The sequence below is a fragment of the Phycodurus eques genome, chromosome 18 (genome assembly GCF_024500275.1).
Source record: "Phycodurus eques isolate BA_2022a chromosome 18, UOR_Pequ_1.1, whole genome shotgun sequence".
Classification (NCBI taxonomy): domain Eukaryota; kingdom Metazoa; phylum Chordata; class Actinopteri; order Syngnathiformes; family Syngnathidae; genus Phycodurus; species Phycodurus eques.
In genome coordinates, this window is record NC_084542.1 from 3,925,529 (window position 1) to 3,946,819 (window position 21,291).

Consider the following 21,291-nt stretch of genomic DNA (forward strand, 5'->3'; position numbering starts at 1 on the left):
CATTTGCACAATCGACATTGTCCCAGATTATCGCACTATTTACTTTCAACTGCATACATTTCTTGAAGTCTTGGCGCGCGTTGCAGAATGGTGATTGCACCTGACTATTGCTCGATTAGTCTTTCAAACTGCTCTAATTGCTAGAGGAGTCAAAAAATAAAAATAAAATTGTATCGGCATTACCAGCAACCTTTTACTGCGCAGTGACTGTTTTTTCAATGTCTTTATGTCTCAAAAGTATTCTCTGACAATTGACTGTCTGTTGTCGTACTAGAGCGGGTCCAACCGGAGACAAATCCCTTGTGTGTTTTTGACATACTTGCCAAATAAAGCTGATTCTAATTTTGACCCCATGGGGTGAGATCTTGTGTGGAGCCCCAGATCGAGGGAGATTATCAGTGGTCTTGCATGTCTTCCATTTAATAATCTAATAATTGGTCCCACAGTTGATTTCTTCACACCAAGCTGCTTACCTATTGCAGATTCAGTCTTCCCAGCCTGGTTCAGGTCTACAATTTTTTTTCTGGTGTCCTTTGACAGCTCTTTGGTCTTGGCCATCATGGAGTTGGCAGTGTGACTGTTAGAGGTTGTGGACAGGTATATTTTATGTTGATATCGAGTTCAACCAGGTGCCATTAATACAGGTAATGAGTGGAGGACAGAGGAGCCTCTTAAAGAAGTAGTTACAGGTCTGTAAGAGCCAGAAATCTTGCTTGTTTGTAGGTGACCAAATACTTATTTTCCACCATAATTTGCAAATTAATTATTGAAAAATCAGACAATGTGATTTTCTGGATTTTATTTTTCTCATTTTGTCTCTCATAGGTGAGGTATACCTATGATGAAAATGACAGGCCTCTCTAATTTGTTTAAGTGGGAGAATTTGCACAATTGGTGGCTGACTAAATACTTTTTTGTCCCACTATGTGTGTGTGTATGTATACACACACACACACACACACACACAGACACACACACGCACTTCAGTAAATATCTGTATAGGAGCAATAAATAAAAAAAAATTAAAAGTACATTTTCCATACTATGTCCATTTTAAATTCAGAATCTGGTGATAAACTTGAAATCCTTGATCAAAGAGTAAAATAAATCCTGAGCTGAAGCGACTACCTGCTGATGGACAGGCACCTGGTCTCCACTATCTTCTTTGCCAGCAGAAAGCAGCGACTTCAGGAGGTGAGGCACAGCCTTCACTGGAGGAAGAGAAGATACAGCAGAGCCTCAGAATGTGTTTTGCAGAGAATTGCAGAAAAGAGAACAAAAAGTAGGTGGAGAAGAGGTGATGAATGGAAGAAAGAATGAAGGATAACTTTGGCATCACAAAAAGCAATTAGGCAATGCTAATCTACTAAGTCGCACCTGTGTCTGGGTACAAGCTGTGCGATATGGAGCTGGGCATCGTGCGCCTGGTCTGAGTAGCAGCAGCAGAGAGGTCCTGATGACTCTCCCAACCCTGTACACACACGCACACACAACACACAAGAAAGAGCATGTCATCTGTGGCTTTAAACAACCACTACTGAAGATAGGGGTTGTACAGCCTAGTTGACTAGTCAACGTTTACAGCGTGACGACTCGTCGTAATCACGTGGTTTTGACTTGACTTTTTGATAGAAATTAGTTTGTCAGTGTAATTGATTCATATCTTCTATATCTGCATACAGTGGGTACGGAAAGTATTCAGACCCCTTAAATCTTTCACTCTGCAGCCATTTGCTAAAACCATTTACGGTATTTTTTTCCCCTCAATGTACACACAACACCCCGTATTGACAGAAAAAAAATGGAATTGTGTAAATTTTTGCAGATTTATTGAAAAAGAAAAACTGAAATATCACACAGCCATAAGTATTCAGACCCTTTGCTGTGACACATATACTTAACTCGGGTGCTGTCCATTTCTTTTGATCATCCTTGAGATGGTTCTACACCTTCATTGGAGTCCAGCTGTGTTTGATTGTACTGATTGGACTTGACTAGGAAAGCCACACACCTGTCTATATAAGAATCATGAGGTCAAAGGGACTATCTAAAGAGTACCGTACCCACTGTACGCAGCTTTAGTCAGTAAGTGAGAAGCACTACAGGGGGAAAAATAAACCAGACTCGGGCAGGATTTCGAAAAACATTTCGGCCTGTACTATCCAAGTAGAAGGAGAGTGGGGACTGTTCCAGCAGCAAGCACACCAAGCAAGAGGATATTTCTCTGGCTGGAAATACCGTCACGCAACAGTAAACGACCTTTCACTCAGGCCCATGTAAATTTATCTTGCGCTGTAACGTATATTCGGCATAAATTCAGTGTATGAGCTGTCGGTGAATATAGATCACTGTAAAGCATTCTCCCCTCCTGCTGTGATTTTTGTTTTAAATTATAGTACTGTACAGAAACAAAATTACATCAGTGATTAGTCTGCGACTTTAAAAGTTGAAGTCCAACCCCCACTGAAGACAATGTTTTTTTTTTAATGTAACATGTTAAGTGGCTTAAATGTTATAAATACAAATGGCATGATTATTTTAAAAAATGTCAAGTCCAACCTTTAGAATCAATTTACATTTAAGAGACCACAGAGCTCAACTTATCTTCCGAGTTCATCCATCCATCCATTTTCTTCCGCTTATCCGAGGTTGGGTCGCGGGGGCAATAGCTTTAGCAGGGAAGCCCAGACTTCCCTCTCCCCAGCCACTCCATCCAGCTCTTCCGAGGGGATCCCGAGGCATTCCCAGGCAAGCCAAGAGACGTAATCTCTCCAGCGTGTCGTGGGTCGTCCCCGGGGTCTCCTCCCGGTGGGATGTGCCCGGAACACATCACCAGGGAGGCGTCCAGGAGGCATCCTAAACAGACGCCCAAGCCACCTCATCTGGCTTCTCTCAATGCAGAGGAGCAGCGGCTCTACACTGAGCCCCTCCTGGATGACTGATCTTCTCACCTTCTCTCTAAGGGAGAGCCCGGATACCCTGCGGAGGAAACTAATTTCAGCTGCTTGTATCCGGGATCTTGTTCTTTCGACCCACAGCTCGTGACCATAGGTGAGGGTAGTAACGTAGATCGACCGGTAAATTGAGAGCTTTGCCTTTCGGCTTAGCTCCTTCTTCACCACAATGGACCGATACAAAGTTCACATCACTGCGGACGCTGCACCGATCTGCCTGTCAATCGTCCGTTCCATTCTTCCCTCACTCGTGAACAAGACCCTAAGATATTTGAACTCCTCCACTTGGCGCAGGATCTCATCCCGACCCGGAGAGGGCACACACATCCTTTTCCGACTGAGGACCATGGACTCAGATTTTGAGGTGCTGATTCTCGTTCCAGCCGGTTAACACTCGGCTGCGAACTGCTCCAGTGAGAGTTGGAGATCACGGCTTTATGAAGCCAACACATCCATATCATCTGCAAAAAGGAAAGATGCAACACTGAGGCCACCAAACCGGACTCCTTCTATGCCTCGGCTGCGCCTAGAAATTCTGTCCATAAAAGTAATGAACAGAATCGGTGACAAAGGGCAGCCTTGGCGAGTCCAACCCTCACCGTAAACAAGTCCGACTTACTGCCGGCAATGCGGACCAAACTCTGACACTGGTTGTACAGGGACCGAACAGCCCATATCAGGGGGTTCGGCACCCCATACTCCCGAAGCACCCCCCACAGGACACGGTCAAACACCTTCTCAAAGTCCACAAAACACATGTAGACCGGTTGGTCGAACGCCCATGCAACCTCGAGAACCCTACCGAGGATGTAGAGGTGGTCCACTGTTCCACGGCCAGGGCGAAAATCACACTGCTCCTCCTGGGATTCAACTTCCTGACGGACCCACCTCTCCACCACCGCTGAATAGACCTTACCAGGAAGGCTGAAAAGTGTGATCCCCCTGTAGTTGGAGCACACCCTCCGGTCCCCCAACACCCCAGTCTGCCAATCCAGAGGCACTGTCCCCGATGTCCATGCTATGTTGTAGAGAGGTGTCACCCAGGACAGCCCCACAACATCCAGAGCCTTTAGGAACTCTGGGCAAATCTCATCTACCCCTGGGGCCTTGCCACCGAGGAGCTTTTTAACCACATCGGTGACCTCAGCCCCAGAGATAGGAGAGCCCGCCTGAGAGAACCCAGACTCTGGTTCCTCATAGGATTGTGTGTTGGTGGAATTGAGGAGGTCTTCGAAGTATTCTCCCCACCGACTCACAACGTCCCGAGTCCAGGTCAGCAGCGCCTCATCCCCACTGTACAAAGTATTGATGGTGCACTGCTTCCCCCACCTGAGACGCTGGATGGTTGACCAGAATTTTGTGGGTGAGGTTCTGCTGGAGGTGGGAGTTGAAACGCCTTCTGACAGGGGATTCTGCCAGACGTTCCCAGCAAACCATCACAATACGTTTGGGCCTGCCAGGTCGGACCAGCATCTTCCCCCACCATCGGAGCCAACTCACCACTAGGTGGTGATCAGTTGACGGCTCCACCCCTCTCTTTACCCTAGTGTCCACGACATGCGGTCGCAAGTCTGATGACATGACCACAAAGTCGATCATCAAACTGTGACCTAGGGTGTCCTGGTGCCAAGTGCCCGGCTGGGCCCCATGGGTGCAGGTCCGGCCACCTGGCACTAGCCTTCGAGCCCCACCTCCAGGCCTGGCTCCAGAGGTGGGCCCCGGTGACCTGCATCCGGGCAAGGGAAACTGATCTCCATTTGTGTTGTCTCCCTTTTTGTATGCCTAGTTTCTTTCTATTGCCATTATTCATGTTTCCTTTTTGTAGTTAGATCTCCCTGTATTGTTTCCCTGTAGTTTGCCTTAATATATATATATATATATATATATGTTCTATAAAATTCCACTTGTGTTTTGTGTGTGTTTTGAGTTACAAACATAAACCTCTGTAATCGAGAACTTATATTTCATAAATGTAGCCGCCTTCTAGAAGAGACTGATCAAGGTTTTTCATCCCTTTTTCCTACATTTTACACATCTAAAAAGAGATGTGGTGCCCTTTTACGAGACAGAAATAGTTTGATTATAACGTTAAACGTAAAATCAAGCAACGCTGGCGTCGCTTCCGGCGTATTTTTTTCTCCTAAATTAATTACGTTTTATCCAAAACCAATATATGCTACACTGTGTAAACATGTCCCACAGCTGATGAATTCCTTCCCTGTCCCCACACTCTCTTTGCCTGCACTCTTCCTCGATTCACCTTCAATTTACGTGACTTCACGTCGCTTCCCTTTATTTGTATTGTGCAAAATGGTGGTTATCATTAGCAATCACATTGATTATACAATACATCCAGGTTGGGGGCGTGTGTTTTTGCACAAGAAGGTTCTCTGTGGTCAGCCTGCAGACACCACATTGGTTGCATTTGCACAATACTACGCGAGAATTTAATCAGGATCCTTTAGAAGAAAATCATCTTAAAGTATTTTTTTCACACAAAAAACTTTTTTTTGTACAATATATAGCAAGGAGGGAAAAAAAAAAAAAAAAAAAAGAAAAATCACAGGGTTCAGGACTATTAACAACAACAAAAATAAACAAAAGACGAAGCTGCAGTACTATGCTTCTCACCTTGAAGTCACCAAGTTTATGAGTTGAAGAGAACACATCCAGATTGCTGGCTGAGAGCTGAGTGGGGAATTGCAAAAGCAGCATGTAGTAGAGAGTTAGTGACTGCAGTTCAGCCCAGGGGTGAAGAAAAAAAACCTTGACGGCCACGAAGACCCAGGAATGAGTTAGCAGTAAACTGTTGTTAACTTACCCGGTGGACGGTTGGCGTGCTGAGGCAGCGTCTGGGAGCTTTCCCTCTGACTGCTAGTTGTTCCTTCACTGTTACCTCCTATACTCAAATATTAAGTTAGGAATAGGAAAGTTGGGAGGGGGCAGTATATTTATGTATATGCTCTATATTTACTGTATGCCACAACCTGTCGCAGTCTGTCGAGAGTGAGAATGTTCTCCACAGCCAAGACACTGCGCAGGTATTTTTCTATCGCTGCCTCACTGTCGCCTGACTGATCATCATCCGTGCTAGCGGCCAATCGCGCCAGCATCTCTCTGTCTTCTGGCCCGTGAAAATCCTGAGGTAACAAGGGTACAAATCAGCAAAAGGAAAAGTAATATTTAAGGGGATTATCGGCTACTCTTGATAAATCATGTTTCAGTTTTACTTGTGAGATAAATAAAACATTACATCTGCTATCATTATTAAATACCGTATCAATGGTACAGTACAAATGTGTATTGAATTACACTAAAACCGTGCCGGTTGCACAATCGTGGTATCGGCAACCTTAACTGATACTCGTGCCCTTAGTTAACCAAGATGGCTGTAAAATGAGCAAGTTTACAGTGGGTACGGAAAGTTTGTTATATTGCAGCCATTTGTTAAAATAATTTAAGTATTTTTTTTTCCCTCATTAATGTACACACAGCACCCCATATGAACAGAAAAAATTTAATTGTTGAAATTTTTGATTTATTAAAAAAGAAAAACTGAAATATCACACAGCCATAAGTATTCAGACCATTTGCTGCGACACTCATATTTAACTTGGGTGCTTTCTTCTGATCATCCTTGAGATGGTTCTACACCTTCATTGGAGTCCAGCTGTGTTTGATTATACTGATTGGACTTGATTAGTGAAGCCACACCCGTCTATATAAGACCTTACAGCTCACAGTGCATGTCAGCGCAAATAAGAATCATGAGGTCAAAGGAACTGCCTGAAGAGCTCAGAGACAGAATTGTGGCAAGGCCCAGATCTGGCCAAGGTTACAAAAAAATGTCTGCTGCACGTAAGGTTCCTAAGAACATAGTGGCCTCCATTATCCTGAAATGGAAGACGCTTGGGACGACCAGAACCCTTCCTAGAGCTGGCCGTCCGGCCAAACTGAGCAATTGGGGGAGAAGAGCCTTGGTGAGAGAGGTAAAGAAGAACCCAAAGATCTCTGTGGCTGAGCTCCAGAAATGCAGTCAGGACATGGGAGAAAGTTCTAGAAAGTCAATCACTCCAGCCCTCCACCAGTAAGGGCTTTATGGCAGAGTGGCCCGACGGAAGCCTCTCCTCAGTGCAAGACAGATGAAAGCCCGCATTGAGCTTGCTAAAAAAACACCTGAAGGACTCCAAGATGGTGAGAAATAACATTCTCTGGTCTGATGAGACGAGGATAGAAATTGTTGGCCTTAAAGCTAAGTAGCATGTGTGGAGAAAACCAGACACTGGTCATCACCTGTCCAATACAGTCCCAACAGTGAAGCATGGTGGGTGGCAGCATCATGCTGTGAGGGTGTTTTTCAGCTGCAGAGGCAAGGAGACTGGTTGCAATCGAAGAAAAGATGAATGCGGCCAAGTACAGGGATATCCTGGACGAAAACCTTCTCCAGAGTGCTCAGACCCTCAGACTGAGCTGAAGGTTCACCTTCAAACAAGACAATGTCGGGTTACACAGCTAAAATACAGAAGGAGTGGCTTCAGAACAACTCCGTGACTGTTCTTGAATGGTCCAGCCAGAGCCCTGACTTAAACCCAATTGAGCATCTCTGGAAAGACCTGAAATGGCTGCCCACCAACCTTCACCATCCAACCTGACAAACTGGAGAGGATCTGCAAGTAGGAATGGCAGAGGATCCCCTAATCCAGGTGTGAAAAACTTGTTTCATCATTCCCAAAAAGACTCATGGCTGTATTAGCTCAAAAAGGTGCTTCTACTCAATACTGAGCAAAGGGTCTGAATACTTATGGCTGTGATATGTCAGTTTTTCTTTTTTAATAAATCTGAAAAAATTTCAACAATTCTGTTTTTTTTTTTCAATATGGACTGCTGTGTGTACATTAATGTGGGAAAAAAATGAACTTAAATGATCTTAGCAAATTGCTGCAAAATAAAAAAAGAGTGAAAAGGGGGTCTGAATACTTTCCGTACCCACTGTAGGTTAATTTTTGAATTTTGTTACACAAGAAATATTTGGGGTTCATTTCAGCTATGCATGGAGTGATTCACATTGGTCCAACCTATAAGCCACTATTGTGTGACTAAAAACATAAGGCAGGAATGGAAGAAAATGTGTATTTAAAATTTTTGTTTGATGAATATTCATTCAGTAAAACATCATTTGTGTAAGTAAATTTAGCTTGAAATATACACGTTAAAACATTTTTTTACTTCCCTAATTTCACCAGTGGTTTTAGAGATACACAGTCACTTGCTTGTATATGTTTAATAACAACAGTGTGGTGAATGACATGCTGACAAATGCTGTTAAAGTTGTGGGTCGCCTTCATTTGAGAACAATATTCTTTTTGATTTGCTCCCTTTATATTGAAAAACTGCATCCCACTTGGGTCACAAATTGTAAAAAAAAGGGTTTTTTACAGTTAATCACTGTGCTATTCTGTAGCTTTTGGGCAGAATATATTCTGAGTCAATATAAAATGGTGCAATCCGGACACTTACTCCCGGGATGTTTGAAACAATTTCAAAGGTGACACCACTTCCTGGGATGGTGCTGCGCTGGGACATCCTCTTCAGAAGGCTCTGGGCAAAACCCTACATCACCAAAACAAGCAAAATCTCTTAAAATAGCTCCTTTTGCATCTTAATAGATAACCTCGTGTTAATACCCGGATTTGTCTTTCAGATTTCTAAATATTTATTGAAAAAACAAAAAAAAGCATTCAAATGCTTTCTCTTGAAACGTTAACAAGAGGGGGGGAAAAAAATTTAAAAAAATCCCTACTCCATGTTTTTATCTCTATGCCTACCAATGAACTAATTCACTACTAGCCGTTTTTAGGGAAGAGTTCCCCATATTGCCAGCTGTTTTAGAGGATTTTGACCGCTCTTTCAAGACCCACAGAATATTGTGTGTGAATGATTGTCTGTGACAATGTAAACTACTAATAGAAAGAGTAATCCCTTCTTTCACTAGAAAAAGTTGTTTTTATCTTTTCTTTCTCCTCTCTTTCATAATCAGCAGAACATAGGTTCGTTTCATAAAAAACACCTGTTTCTGACCTTTTTTGTGGTACAATGTCAAGCAGAACAGTGACTGACGGTTTTGTTTTTTGCTTTTGTAACCCCTCAAACTATATAACAACAAATAATTTATTTACAGATATACAACTTTGAAACGCTGACTTACGGCATAGCTCGTGTTGAACATCAAGGGCTTTTTTTTTTTTTTTTTTACATGAAGTTCGTAATTCACTCCCCGAACTGTGCCTTCTTTTTCTCATGATCGCGACACAAACGTTCTACTATCACGACACGTACTCTTTACACCATATATACACATACCGTATGCCCTACCCACTACAAAGTCTGTAAATTAGTTAGTGTAAATCTGTTGAAAAACGGGAGGAAAAAAAACCTTACCTTTCTCCCACTGACATTAACACAGATGCGTTTCCTCAGGACCAATTGCATGTGGGCGGGGTGGCTCAACTCAACCACGACACGGATCGTCAGGTAGACCCTCTGCTCACCAGATGTTACACGGCTGAGCTCGGGGCACTCGTGTACTGTTGAGTCCCAGGATGCCTCCACTTTCACCTAGACCACATAAAACGGTAAATTAACAGGGAATGAAATGTTTTCATCAAATATTTAATTAACCAAATAGGATAAATCAAAGTTTAGGTTTGCAGAACAGAACTGGTGAATGGCACCTTACTTCTGAATCGTAGTGTTTGACAATGTGAAGGTCAAAGAAGTCGTCTTCATACTCCCCACCAAGATAGGCATCCACACCCCCAGCTGGAGGGGCTGAAAGGTTTGACTGGAAATCATCAGCTAAAGACCAAAAAAATTAAGGAAGTGAGTTCACCATAGAGTCAGTGAAGGAAAGTGTCGAAAGAATTACAGACAAAATACCACTGAGATCCAGAAACAGGACAGGGATGTGCGTTTCCATCCCAGGCACAGGAACTCTGCAAGAGAACAGCAGCATCAGTGTTTGGCTTAAGTGAGTAAACCACTTAGTAATTATAGAGACGAAGTGGGAAGTTTTAATGCTAAAATGCGCGCACACACACACACACACACACCTTTCAACCGGTGTTCCAGGAATGCCGCTGCCAGCTGACGGCACCAAAACAGCATTGCGTTCTTCGGTGAGTGTCAGACGGCACTCCAGCAGCTGGGACTCCCTCTCCAAATCGTCCTCTGACTTATCTGTGTGCACATACACAGGTGAAACGGGTGAAATCACTGTTTGGTAATGAGGGAGAGAAGATAATGTTACTTAAAAATGATTGAGATAGAGGAAGGGGGATGTATCCAACTGCAATTTGAAATGTCTTGCCAACCATAATTACAATAAAAACACGTGACAAAATATTACAAACGCTTTAATAATACTGCTGCAACCTTTTAAAACAACCAATGACACATCCGTCCTTTATTTATATTCTATATCCTACAAACAAGTTGCAGGGAGGTGGAGCCTAGCCCAGCTCTCAATAACAACAACCTTGAGCTAAAGAGCCTTTTTTTACAGAGGGGAAATCAATGACCCATGTTATTGACCCTTTTGATGCTTCTGTATTATTCATATGGCTGTGCTAGTGACATTTCTGGATTAATTATGTTTTTATTATCACTCCTTTTTTAATATAGTTTATGTGCTGCCTACTGGTGGTAGAAGCGGGAAGGTGTTTCCTTAAAATGTACACCGTAAGACAGTGGAGTTTTTGAAGAGATCTGTACCTGGTTTGGACACTACTTTCTGCAACTGCTGATCCAGATACTCCTGTCTCTGAGTGAGCGTGGCCAGCCACTGTTCCCTCATTCTCTCCAAATCCACTTCCTTCACACAAACACACGCAAAATAACCTTTTGATGTTCTGCTCACCAAGAAAAACACTTTCATAGTTTAGCCAAAAACGTTAGCTAATATATTACAATCGGTTAGAGCAAAGTGTGAGCACTTACTTGGTAGCTGTCCATTTCTTCATCCCTAGCCTGAAAATTTATATTTTTAGATCAATATTTTGATAGAAATGATCATCTGTGGTATTTAAACCAGGAAGGGCAGATGGTTGGCATATAAAATGAAGATCAACTAATAATATAATATATAATATAATCATCTCCCCTTACCAACAATGAGTCCCTGCGTTTTGGTGTATTTTGGACCTTGACGTCTCCAATGGACACAGAGAGGATGGAGCTGGAGATGAGCGGCATTGTGCCAGAGTCTGCCACAGAGTGCAACTCCACCTGGACACGACGAGACTGACCCTGGATGGCAATGTTTCACAAGTGTAGGTTTTGGATAATGAGCAATAAAAATATGTTTTCCAGACCAATGTGACACTGAATAACTAACTGCAGGCAAACTTATTAAAAAGAAATACACACCTGTCTGAGCTGAAAGATTCCTCCAGTGCGTACATCCTTAGCAGAAAGAATTTCTACTGGTGTGAATTGCCCTGCATCATTGAGCTCCATGAGCTGCACCCACAGGTCCACCCGCCGAGTCACCTCACTCCACCTGCCGAGTTGGGGGAAAAGAACAAAAGAATTTGCAATACTTCTAACAAGGTTAGTCATCCATCCATCCTTTTTCTCCAACGTTTACTAGTCAAGGTAGCAGGCAAGCTGGAGCCTTTGCCAGCTGACTTTGGGCAAGAGGCGGGGTACAATCTGGACCTATTGCCCGTCATTGCAGGGTACTTATAGACAAACAAAAATCTACTTAACACCTATGAAAAATAAAGTCTTCAATTAACCTAACATGCATGCTTTTAGAATATGGAGGAAGCAGAGGAAGAACATGCACGCCACACAGGAAGGCTTTGGCCGAGAGTCGAACCCAGAAGCTCTTGACTGTGAGACAGATGCGCTAAACACACACGAGCAAGTAAAGATGAGTAAAAACAAATATCAACATAGAAAATCCTATTTAGCAGTCCTTTAAGTATATATTACATATACATTTTTTCCCCTAGACTCTGAACTTCTTCAAGTGATTTCTTAATAAAATTGGATAATTGTGAGATTGTAAACCTCTCTCTGAGTGAGCGTGTTTTGGCTTGAATTACACCGAGGTCCCACAGTGCCAGGTTCCTCCGATGGTTGTCCTGTTTGTGACCATACACTTCGATTGCCACCGCACCCTCAGACAAATACTCGAGAAAGTCCTCTGACACCGGCACTGACAACTCCTAAAAAGACAGCACAAAGTACAAATCAACCATTTCATAATAAATTCCAATTACGATGAAGACTTCACATTAATAATTGTACAACCCCCATTCTAATGAAGTTGGGCCGTTGTGTTAAACAAATAAAAACAGAAAACAATTATTTGCAAATCATGTTCAACCTATATTTAATTGAATACACTACAAAGACAAGATATTTAATGTTCAAACTGATAAACTTGATTGTTTTTAGCAAATACTCATTAACTGAGAATGTTATGGCTGAAACGCATTCCAAAAAATCTGGGACAGGGTTCATGTTTTCACCTTTTCTTTTAACAACATCCAATAAACGTTTGGTAACTGAGGACACTAATTGTTGAAGCCTTGTCGGTGGAATTCTTTCCCATTCCTGCTTGATGTACAGCTTCAGCTGTTCAACAGTCCGGAGTCTCTGTTGGCGTATTTTCATAATGCGCCACACATTTTCAACGGGAGACAGGTCTGAACTGCAGGCAGGCCAGTCTAGTACCCACACTCTTTTACTACGAAGCCACGCTGTTGTAACACGTGCAGAATGTGGTTTGGCATTGACTTGCTGAAATAAGCAGGGGCGTCCATGAAAAAGACGTTGCTTGGATGGTTTTTCCAAAACTTGTATCTACCTTTCAGCATTAATGGTGATGTGTAAGTTAAACCATGCGATTGGCACTAACACAGCCCCAATACCATCACAGATGCTGGCTTTTAAACTTTGCATCCAGAACAGTCCGGTTGGTTCTTTTCCTCTTTGGCCCGGAGGACAAGACGTACACAATTTCCCAAAACAATTGAAATGTGGACTCGTCGGACAACAGAACACTTTTCCACTTTGCATCAGTCCATCTTAGATGAGCTCGGCCCCAGAGAAGCCAGTGGCGTTTCTGGGTGTTGTGGATAAATGGCTTTTGCTTTGCATAGTAGAGTTTCAAGTCGCACTTACGGCTGTAGCGCAGAACTGTATTTACTGACATTGGTTTTCTGAAGTGTTCCTGAGCCCATGTGGTGATATCCTTTACGTATTGATGTCGGTTTTTCATGCAGTGCCGCCTGGGGGATCAAAGGTCACGGGCATTCAATGTTGGTTTTCGGCCTTGCCGCTTGCATGCAGTGATTTCTCCAGATTCTCTGAACCTTTTGATGACATTATGGACCGCAGATGATGACATCCCTAAATTCCTTGAAATTGTACGTTGAGGAACATTCTCCTTAAACTGTTCGACTATTTTCTCACGCACTTGTTCACAAAGAGGTGAACCTTGCCCCATATTTGCTTGTGAATGACTGAGCAATTCAGGGAAGCTCCTTTTATACCCAATCATGGCACCCACCTGTTCCCAATTAGCCTTTTCACCTGTGGCATGTTCCAAACAGGTGTTTGATGAGCATTCCTCAACTTTCTCAGTCTTTTTTGCCACCTGTCCCAGCTTTTTTGGAACGTGTTGCAGCCATAAAATTCGAAGTTAATGATTATTTGCTAAAAAGAATAAAGTTTATCAGTTTGAACATGAAATATCTTGTCTTTGTAGTGTATTCATAAATATAGGTTGAACATGATTTGCAAATCATTGTATTCTGTTTTTATTTTTGTTTAACACAATGTCCCAACTTCATTGGAATTGGGGTCGTAAATCATGAAGTGATACCTTGGAGCTGTCAAAAACAACTGTGCACTGAGGGTCTTTGGAAGCAGATGGCGAGGGCGCCCGCGCCATCTCTGGAGGGATGAACATAGGTTCGGTCTCCCCACAAAAGTGATACTGACAGAAGACAAAGTTCGACAGGTGACGAGGAAGACCGGTAGCCTGGAGGATTTTTACCTGAGGCGACAACAGAAAAGCATATTACCTGCTTATTCCTTTGGTCATTCAAAACAAAATGCATCAAGACACATCTCGCACCACATGAGAGAGTTCTCAAGTTCTCACCACACAGTTCAGTTTACGCTCCTGTGCATCTCCATCTGTGTTACTTTCTTGTGAACCTTCTTCCTCAGTGTCTTCTGTTCCTCGCCACACTTCCACATGAAGCCGACCCGCCACCTGACAAACAAACGTAACATAGCTATTGTTTTGGCAACAGCTTTTAATCTGTCTGCCCGGACAATAAGAATTTGGAGAAAACATAATCAGGACTGTCCTACCTCTCCCTTTTGGTTGATGATGGGAACTGCGTACTGTAGTTTTACATCATAGAACAAACATGCCAGGAAAACATTGGCCACCCCAATGAGACTGTGGTTCTCCTGCTCATCAAAAAATGGGTCGGCCCGTTTGAAATAAGACCGCATCACCTGTGTTTAAAAAAAAAAAAAAAAAAAAAAACGGAAGAGCAATCATTACATTACTCTTAAAGACCCTGTAAAGTTAATTCAGAGATTTTTTTCGAAATAGGTTTTACATGTCTGAAGATGATTGCTCAACTCCTTCCAAGACTAAAACCTGTGTAGCATAAGGAGTGTAGTTTATAGCATTAAACTGGTTTCACCATTTTCCTGATTTTTGGGGGGCGTGGCTAAAACAGCGGCCAGTGTCGCACTTGGGCGTCCAACATGAGTCAACTCTCCCCCACTATAGAAGAACTGAGCACCTTTGTTCCATGAGTGGCTATTCGGCCTAATTGCAAGGTACTCAGTTATAATTACTTGTCAAATTTCTCCCACTAAAGCATACAGTTAGCGAGCAAGCTATACCATCCATCCATCCATTTTCTACCGCTTATCCGGGTCGGGTAGCGGGGGCAGTAGCTTTAGCAGGGACGCCCAGACTTCCCTCTCCCCAGCCACTTCATCCAGCTCTTCCGGGGGGATCCCGAGGCGTTCCCAGGCCAGCCGAAGGACGTAGTCTCTCCAGCGTGTCCTGGGTCGTCCCCGGGGTCTCCTCCCGGTGGGACGTGCCCGGAACACCTCACCAGGGAGGTGTCCGGGAGGCATCCTAATCAGATGCCCCAGCCACCTCATCTGGCTCCTCTCAATGCGAAGGAGCAGCGGCTCTACTCTGAGATCCTCCCGGATGACCGAGCTTCTCACCCTCTCTCTAAGGGAGAGCCCGGACACCCTGCGGCGGAAACACATTTCAGCCGCTTGTATCCGGGATCTTGTTCTTTCGGTCACGACCCACAGCTCATGACCATAGGTGATGGTAGGAACGAAGATCGACCAGTACATTGAGAGCTTCGCCTTTCGGCTTAGCTCCTTCTTTACCACAACGGACCGATACGAAGTCCGCATCACTGCAGACGCTGCACCGATCCGCCTGTCGATCTCCCGTTCCATTCTTCCCTCACTCCAAGATACTTGAACTCCTCCACTTGGGGCAGGATCTCATCCCCGACCTGGAGAGGGCATGCCACCCTTTTCCGACTGAGGACCATGATCTCAGATTTGGAGGTGCTGATTCTCATCCCAGGCGCTTCACACTGCGAACTGCTCCAGTGAGAGTTGGAGCTCACGGATTGATGAAGCCAACAGAACCACATCATCAGCAAAAAGCAGAGATGCAATACTGAAGCCACCAAACCGGACCCCCTCTACACCTTGGCTGCGCCTAGAAATTCTGTCCATAAAAGTTATGAACAGAATCGGCGACAAAGGGCAGCCTTGGCGGAGTCCAACCCTCACCGGGAACGAGTCCGACTTACTGCAGGATATGCGGACCAAACTCTGACTCCGGTCGTACAGGGACCGAACAGCCCGTATCAGGGGGTTCGGTACCCCATAATCCCGAAGCACCCTCCACAGGACTCCCCGAGGGACACGGTCGAACGCCTTCTCCAAGTCCACAAAACACATGTAGACTGGTTGAGCAAACTCCCATGCACCCTCGAGGACCCAGCCGAGGGTGTAGAGCTGGTCCACTGTTCCACGGCCAGGACGAAAACCACACTGCTCCTCCTGAATCTGAGATTCGACTTCCCGGCGGACCCTCCTCTCCAGCACCCCTGAATAGACCTTACCAGGGAGGCTGAGCAGTGTGATCCCCCTGTAGTTGGAACACACCCTCCGGTCCCCCTTCTTAAAAAGGGGGACCACCACCCCAGTCTGCCAATCCAGAGGCACTGTCCCCGATGTCCACGCGATGTTGCAGAGGCGTGTCAACCAGGACACAGTTGGTGAGCCCATGGGAAGGGAGACCCACGTTACCCTTTCGGGCTGTGCCCGGCCGGGCCCCATGGGTGCAGGCCCGGCCACCAGGCGCTCGCCTTCGAGCCCCACCACCAGGCCTGGCTCCAGTGGGGGGCGCCGGTGACCCGCATCCAGGCAAGGGAAAATGAAGTCCATTGTTTGTCGTCATCATTAGGGGTCTTTGAGCCGTGCTTTGTCTGGTCCCTCACCTAGGACCTGTTTGTCATGGGTGACCCTGCCAAGGGCATAAAGCCCCAGACAACTTAGCTCCTAGGATCACTGGGACACACAAACCCCTCCACCACGACAAGGTGACGGCTCAAGGAGGGGCTAGCTATACCTACACCCCAAAAAAAAAAAATGCATCTTCCCTGGATGCCATAATTTACATTTCAGCTGGGTGTCGTTATTTAATTTGCCAAGTGCTATGTATTTTGTATTTTCTGGGCTACCGTAATATGTTGAACCGTATTGTGGTTATATAACTAGCATGAAGCATGTGCACAAATGTCCGCCATGTCGTATGAGCTACAGGCTGAATGACATGTGCTGCCGTGTTTAATAAACGGTTAACTTTCCCTGAAGTGTCTCTGCTATGTGGACCTACACACTTCCATAACACCAAAGGGGGCAGTGACATATTGGACAAGCCCGCCGCAGGTCCGCGGAGTCCAGAAGCCTGTTAGCACGCGAGCTAATTGGTGACGAGTGCCTCTCGTCGCAGCGTGGAAAAGCCCCACGATGACTCAGTGGGCTATATTTCAGCCTCTGGTGGCTTTAAATTGATATATTTTCATGCCTCAAACATATAGAAATGTGAAGGTACAAGAAAGAACATAGACCTATGAACATATTTGATTGACAGTTAAAAGTTGAGTAGGGCATGTTTTCAGCACATTCATCGGACACGCCCACAGCTTCTTACAGCTGAGAAAATGTCAATTTTTTTGCTGTTTTGAAGCTTCATTTTGGTGATTTTTTTTAATTTTATGTATTCAAATTTGGCAAGCTTGTTAACCACACTCTGCAGTGTGTCAAATTTACAGGGATTTAACAAGAGTGAGTCACTTTAGCAAATCTTGTAGATTTCAATCTGTATGTCCAACCACTTGAGGATTCACTCTTCTGACTCACAGGGTTGTCTTCATCAAAGTCTTTCCATTCTTGGTAGAGATCCCTCATGTCCACCAGCCTGTTCTCCATCTTCTCCATTGCCCAGATCTGCTTCCCTTTCCCTTTACGCCGAACCTGAACAGCTGGCTCGCTCAGCACCATGTCACGCTTTAAAAAAAAGGGGAGAGGTTAAATATTCCTCGATGGTGCAAAAATAATGTACACCACCACATTAACAGAGGCAATCATAGAGTAATATGCCCAATTTTCCTCTAGCTATATTTTTTGCAATAGTAAGGAAATATGCGCACAGAAATAAAGCCCAAAAAGTGGGTGATTTCATCGCTACTTTTCAATATAATGTCCCTTTTTCTCAACACCGACTGTCCATCAATGAACAAGGGCATGTATGCCAGTCTCACAACATTCAGTAGGCTGCACTTCTTACCAGTTTTTACAGCTTGCTGAACATGTTCGTCATCAGAAAAGTGCTGCCCTCCTACCCCCCCCCCCCCCTACTATTTGGTGAGAGAAGATGATTCAAAAGTAACAATGGTCGAAGAAGTAAGTGTCGTCTCATTACTTTCCCGGGAAAAGTAACATGTTACTTCGCTCGTTACTCAAAATGGCGGAACTTTGTAACGCGTTACTGGCAATCCAGTCATAGCTCTCTGCTTCTGACAGCCACACAACAATGACATAATTTCCAAGTTAGCTGACAGGCTTAAATATATATATATATCCATTGCCTTATATATATATATATATATATATATATATATATATATTTTATTTTATTTTTATTTTTTTTAATGAAGCTTCAAACAAGCATTTAAACTAGAAACTGGGAATATTTCTAAAAGAAAAAACTTATTCGTAGGTTCTTTACTTTTTGACTGCCCCTCTTACATGGCTACTTTGTATGGAAAGCAGACCATTTGTTCCGAGGAAACAAGACATATGATTCTCTTACCTTCCTGTTAGCATCCAGATTTGCAGCTGGTATCTGTAAAGTGACCAGGTACTCTGTCCTTTTGTTGAGCTCCTCTGCAATGAAGCAGGCCTCCTGAGCCAACAGGTTGGCGCGAACGATCTGCTCCTTCAGACGTCGAAGGCTTCGTGTAATCATAGCCTCTCTTGATGACAAACACATACAATACAATGTATGCAGAGGGGATAAAAAGGTCCACACTGAGCAGGACTTACCTGTCTTCACTCCAGCGCCGCATGCGTTTCTGGGAGCCTGGTGATGTTCCAGTGGCAGTGCCACTAGTCGGTAAGCCTGACACATCAAGGAGATGAGAGCTCTCAGGGTTGAGCTGCTGACGAAGCCGCTGCAGCTCCTGTTCGTACATTTGCCTCTGGCGCTCGAGGGCGCAGCGTTTCTCCTCCTCATGCTGCCTCTCAAGGGTCTGTAACACTGACTGCAAGGGGTCTGAAGAGGTGGAACCAAAGTTGAGATTATTAATATGGACAATTAAATAGATAATCGCTAAATACAGAACACAGTATAGTGCACTAAATGAAATGCTTTCAGTAACCTGACTCAAAAATTTTATTGTAGTATTAAATAGGGTATAAAAGTTTGCTTTCTTTGATGAATACAAAGGAAACATTTACAATGAGGTAGTGTTTTCTCGTGAACCAAATTTAAAAACTGGTCCAGCAGACTCACTTACCATTGTTGGCCATTCCTTTCATCATGACTTCTGCTTGAGCAAACTCAAAGCCCACTTCACTAGAAACATCACTGGATGCATCAACATCCACCTCCAGCTCCTCTGTACTAAAACAGGTCTTCATTTTAGCTCTGCCCTCCTGCTCCTCACCCCCAAGATGGACCAAATGCTTGGGCAGGTTGATTCTGTTGAAGGCAAAAGTGGATGTCAGCAGGTAAGAAAGAGAAATAACATTAACAACAACAATGGGAATAATATTTTATTCATAAAGCACTTTTCTGAAACTCAAAGACCCTTAACAGTACAGGGTTGTAAAAAAGAATATAAAAAACAAAATAACTGAAAAATAAATGTGCAAAATACAAAGAATTTAAACATCAAACATTTTAAAAAGATGGCTTTTGGTGAAGGTTTTGCAAAAGTTATGCATATTGGTGAAGGTTTCGCATATTGGTTAAGTCACAAATCTATTTTGGGAGTGTGTTGCAGAGGGAGGGGGCAGCTATGGGGAAGGCTCTGGTGCCCAGGATGGATGGATAAAGCATAAAATGTCATGCTAATGGTTGTAAAATACAGCAAACGTGACTTTCAAAAAGATATACACACATGAGTTGGTCAGTCAAACCTGAAGAAATGATTATTTCCCCACAAGATCCGGTCTCCGTGATGAAGGGGCACTGGACTGGTGACCACAGTGCCATTCACCCACGTCCTTCAGGGGGTAAACATTAACAAATAACATGTTTTAATAGTGCCGATAGTTTAATAGTGCCATATGTTGCAAACGCATCGTATTAACAGAGTAGCTGTTAAAATGCAGCAAGTAACAAGCAGGTATTTTAAGATGCTGGTGTTTCGAGTCTCACAAACCTCTTAATGCAGGGGCTTGTCATGCATAATGTTCTATATTGACCACCCCTAAACAATCTCACTAAGAGGAACATGCTCAGAAAATACATGAAGACTAATTTTTCAACCGTTTTATTTACTGATGAATGTTGCGCGAAAACTTATCACTTACTGCCACGGTTAAAAAAAGAACTGTGCCTTCTGTAGAAAAATAATACTCATGCAAGACAACACACCATCCAGTGGTGTAAAAGATACAATTCAAGCATTAGCTGCTATGGGTATGTCAGGGGAAAAAAATAATGATGTCCCCTGGCCTCAACCCAATCGAGAACTTGTGGAGCATCCTTAAAAAAGAAGAACTATGAGGGTGGACTGCAGTACACCTCCGAACAGAAACCTTTGGAGGCAATTCTTCCATCCTCAAATGAGATCATAGAGGAGGAAACTTTCTGAAGACATCATTTCTATAATTTTTAGCATTGAAACGTTGTTAAGATGAGGTCGAAGAGGGGCTCTTATGAGAACATGTAACTGGATTGGCAAAATAGCTTTCTTTCTTTTTTTATTTATTTATTGATCTCTATGTAATGACAACATAGTATAAAACTGTTCCCAGGTGTCGAATGACACGTCTGAGACATGCTTCGTCATAATACCCCAAGGCCCAAGAAATAAGCCACACTTTTCACCCTCATTTTAGACCGCTGTTGAAATAAGCCTGTTCTGACGGGGAGGTGATGTCTCACGCAATTGAGCACTATTCACCACTGGCACCACAATCGTGTATGTCCGATTCTACCACGGCATTTGATATGACGTAGGCTTAATTTGCTCCTTAAACTTGCCATTTTTTAGCCTTCAGAAGTGCATGAATAGCAAGTGTAAAATCCTGAGTAACAGCCAATTTTAGAATGTCATTTAAGTTGTAAATGGTAATTTACGTGGTCGTCAGCACGCCCTCCGGTGGACAAAATCTGCAAGTTAATTTTAAGAATTGCAGTTCTATTCCTACAGCCGGATTGGAATCCCTGATGGGCCGGTTCTGGCCCATGGGCCGTAGGTTTTATAACACCGAACTAAAGTCAGTTTTCTTAACTTTGTCCCCTTTAAACAATAATAAATTCTCTTTGTGTCTCTTAGTCAACATTAAAATAATATTACGCAATAACGATATATTTCAATTATATTTTTGCAGTTAAATCAGAGAATAATAGCATAAATGAAACACAACAGCAATAAGTAATACAGTGGCCCTCTACTATTCGCATGGGATAGGAACAAGTGGGGATAAGCCTCCAGTAAGGGCTGGTCCCCCCCCACAA

General features: G+C 43.7%; 1 protein-coding gene across 3 annotated transcripts in view; it reads right to left on the reverse strand.

The window, feature by feature from the left end:
- The window catches only part of LOC133417054 (kinesin-like protein KIF13B), a 65,466-nt gene that overhangs the window by 12,259 nt on the left and 31,916 nt on the right, over positions 1-21,291 (reverse strand). For 2 of the 3 annotated variants that reach the window (XM_061704511.1, XM_061704513.1), the window contains exons 16-38: positions 19,743-19,829; positions 19,118-19,302; positions 18,645-18,873; positions 18,412-18,574; positions 17,460-17,606; positions 14,346-14,495; positions 14,131-14,244; positions 13,849-14,022; positions 12,027-12,184; positions 11,379-11,511; positions 11,118-11,258; positions 10,950-10,979; positions 10,725-10,824; positions 10,064-10,190; positions 9,891-9,946; positions 9,691-9,809; positions 9,393-9,569; positions 8,472-8,564; positions 5,942-6,094; positions 5,776-5,853; positions 5,586-5,642; positions 1,378-1,471; positions 1,129-1,211 (exon numbers count right to left, since the gene is read on the reverse strand). In XM_061704511.1, coding sequence (XP_061560495.1) covers positions 1,129-1,211; positions 1,378-1,471; positions 5,586-5,642; positions 5,776-5,853; positions 5,942-6,094; positions 8,472-8,564; positions 9,393-9,569; positions 9,691-9,809; positions 9,891-9,946; positions 10,064-10,190; positions 10,725-10,824; positions 10,950-10,979; positions 11,118-11,258; positions 11,379-11,511; positions 12,027-12,184; positions 13,849-14,022; positions 14,131-14,244; positions 14,346-14,495; positions 17,460-17,606; positions 18,412-18,574; positions 18,645-18,873; positions 19,118-19,302; positions 19,743-19,829 — 2,848 coding nt within the window. The remainder of the gene's footprint in view (positions 1-1,128; positions 1,212-1,377; positions 1,472-5,585; positions 5,643-5,775; positions 5,854-5,941; positions 6,095-8,471; positions 8,565-9,392; positions 9,570-9,690; positions 9,810-9,890; positions 9,947-10,063; positions 10,191-10,724; positions 10,825-10,949; positions 10,980-11,117; positions 11,259-11,378; positions 11,512-12,026; positions 12,185-13,848; positions 14,023-14,130; positions 14,245-14,345; positions 14,496-17,459; positions 17,607-18,411; positions 18,575-18,644; positions 18,874-19,117; positions 19,303-19,742; positions 19,830-21,291) is intronic. The other variant, XM_061704512.1, reaches the window with a different exon arrangement.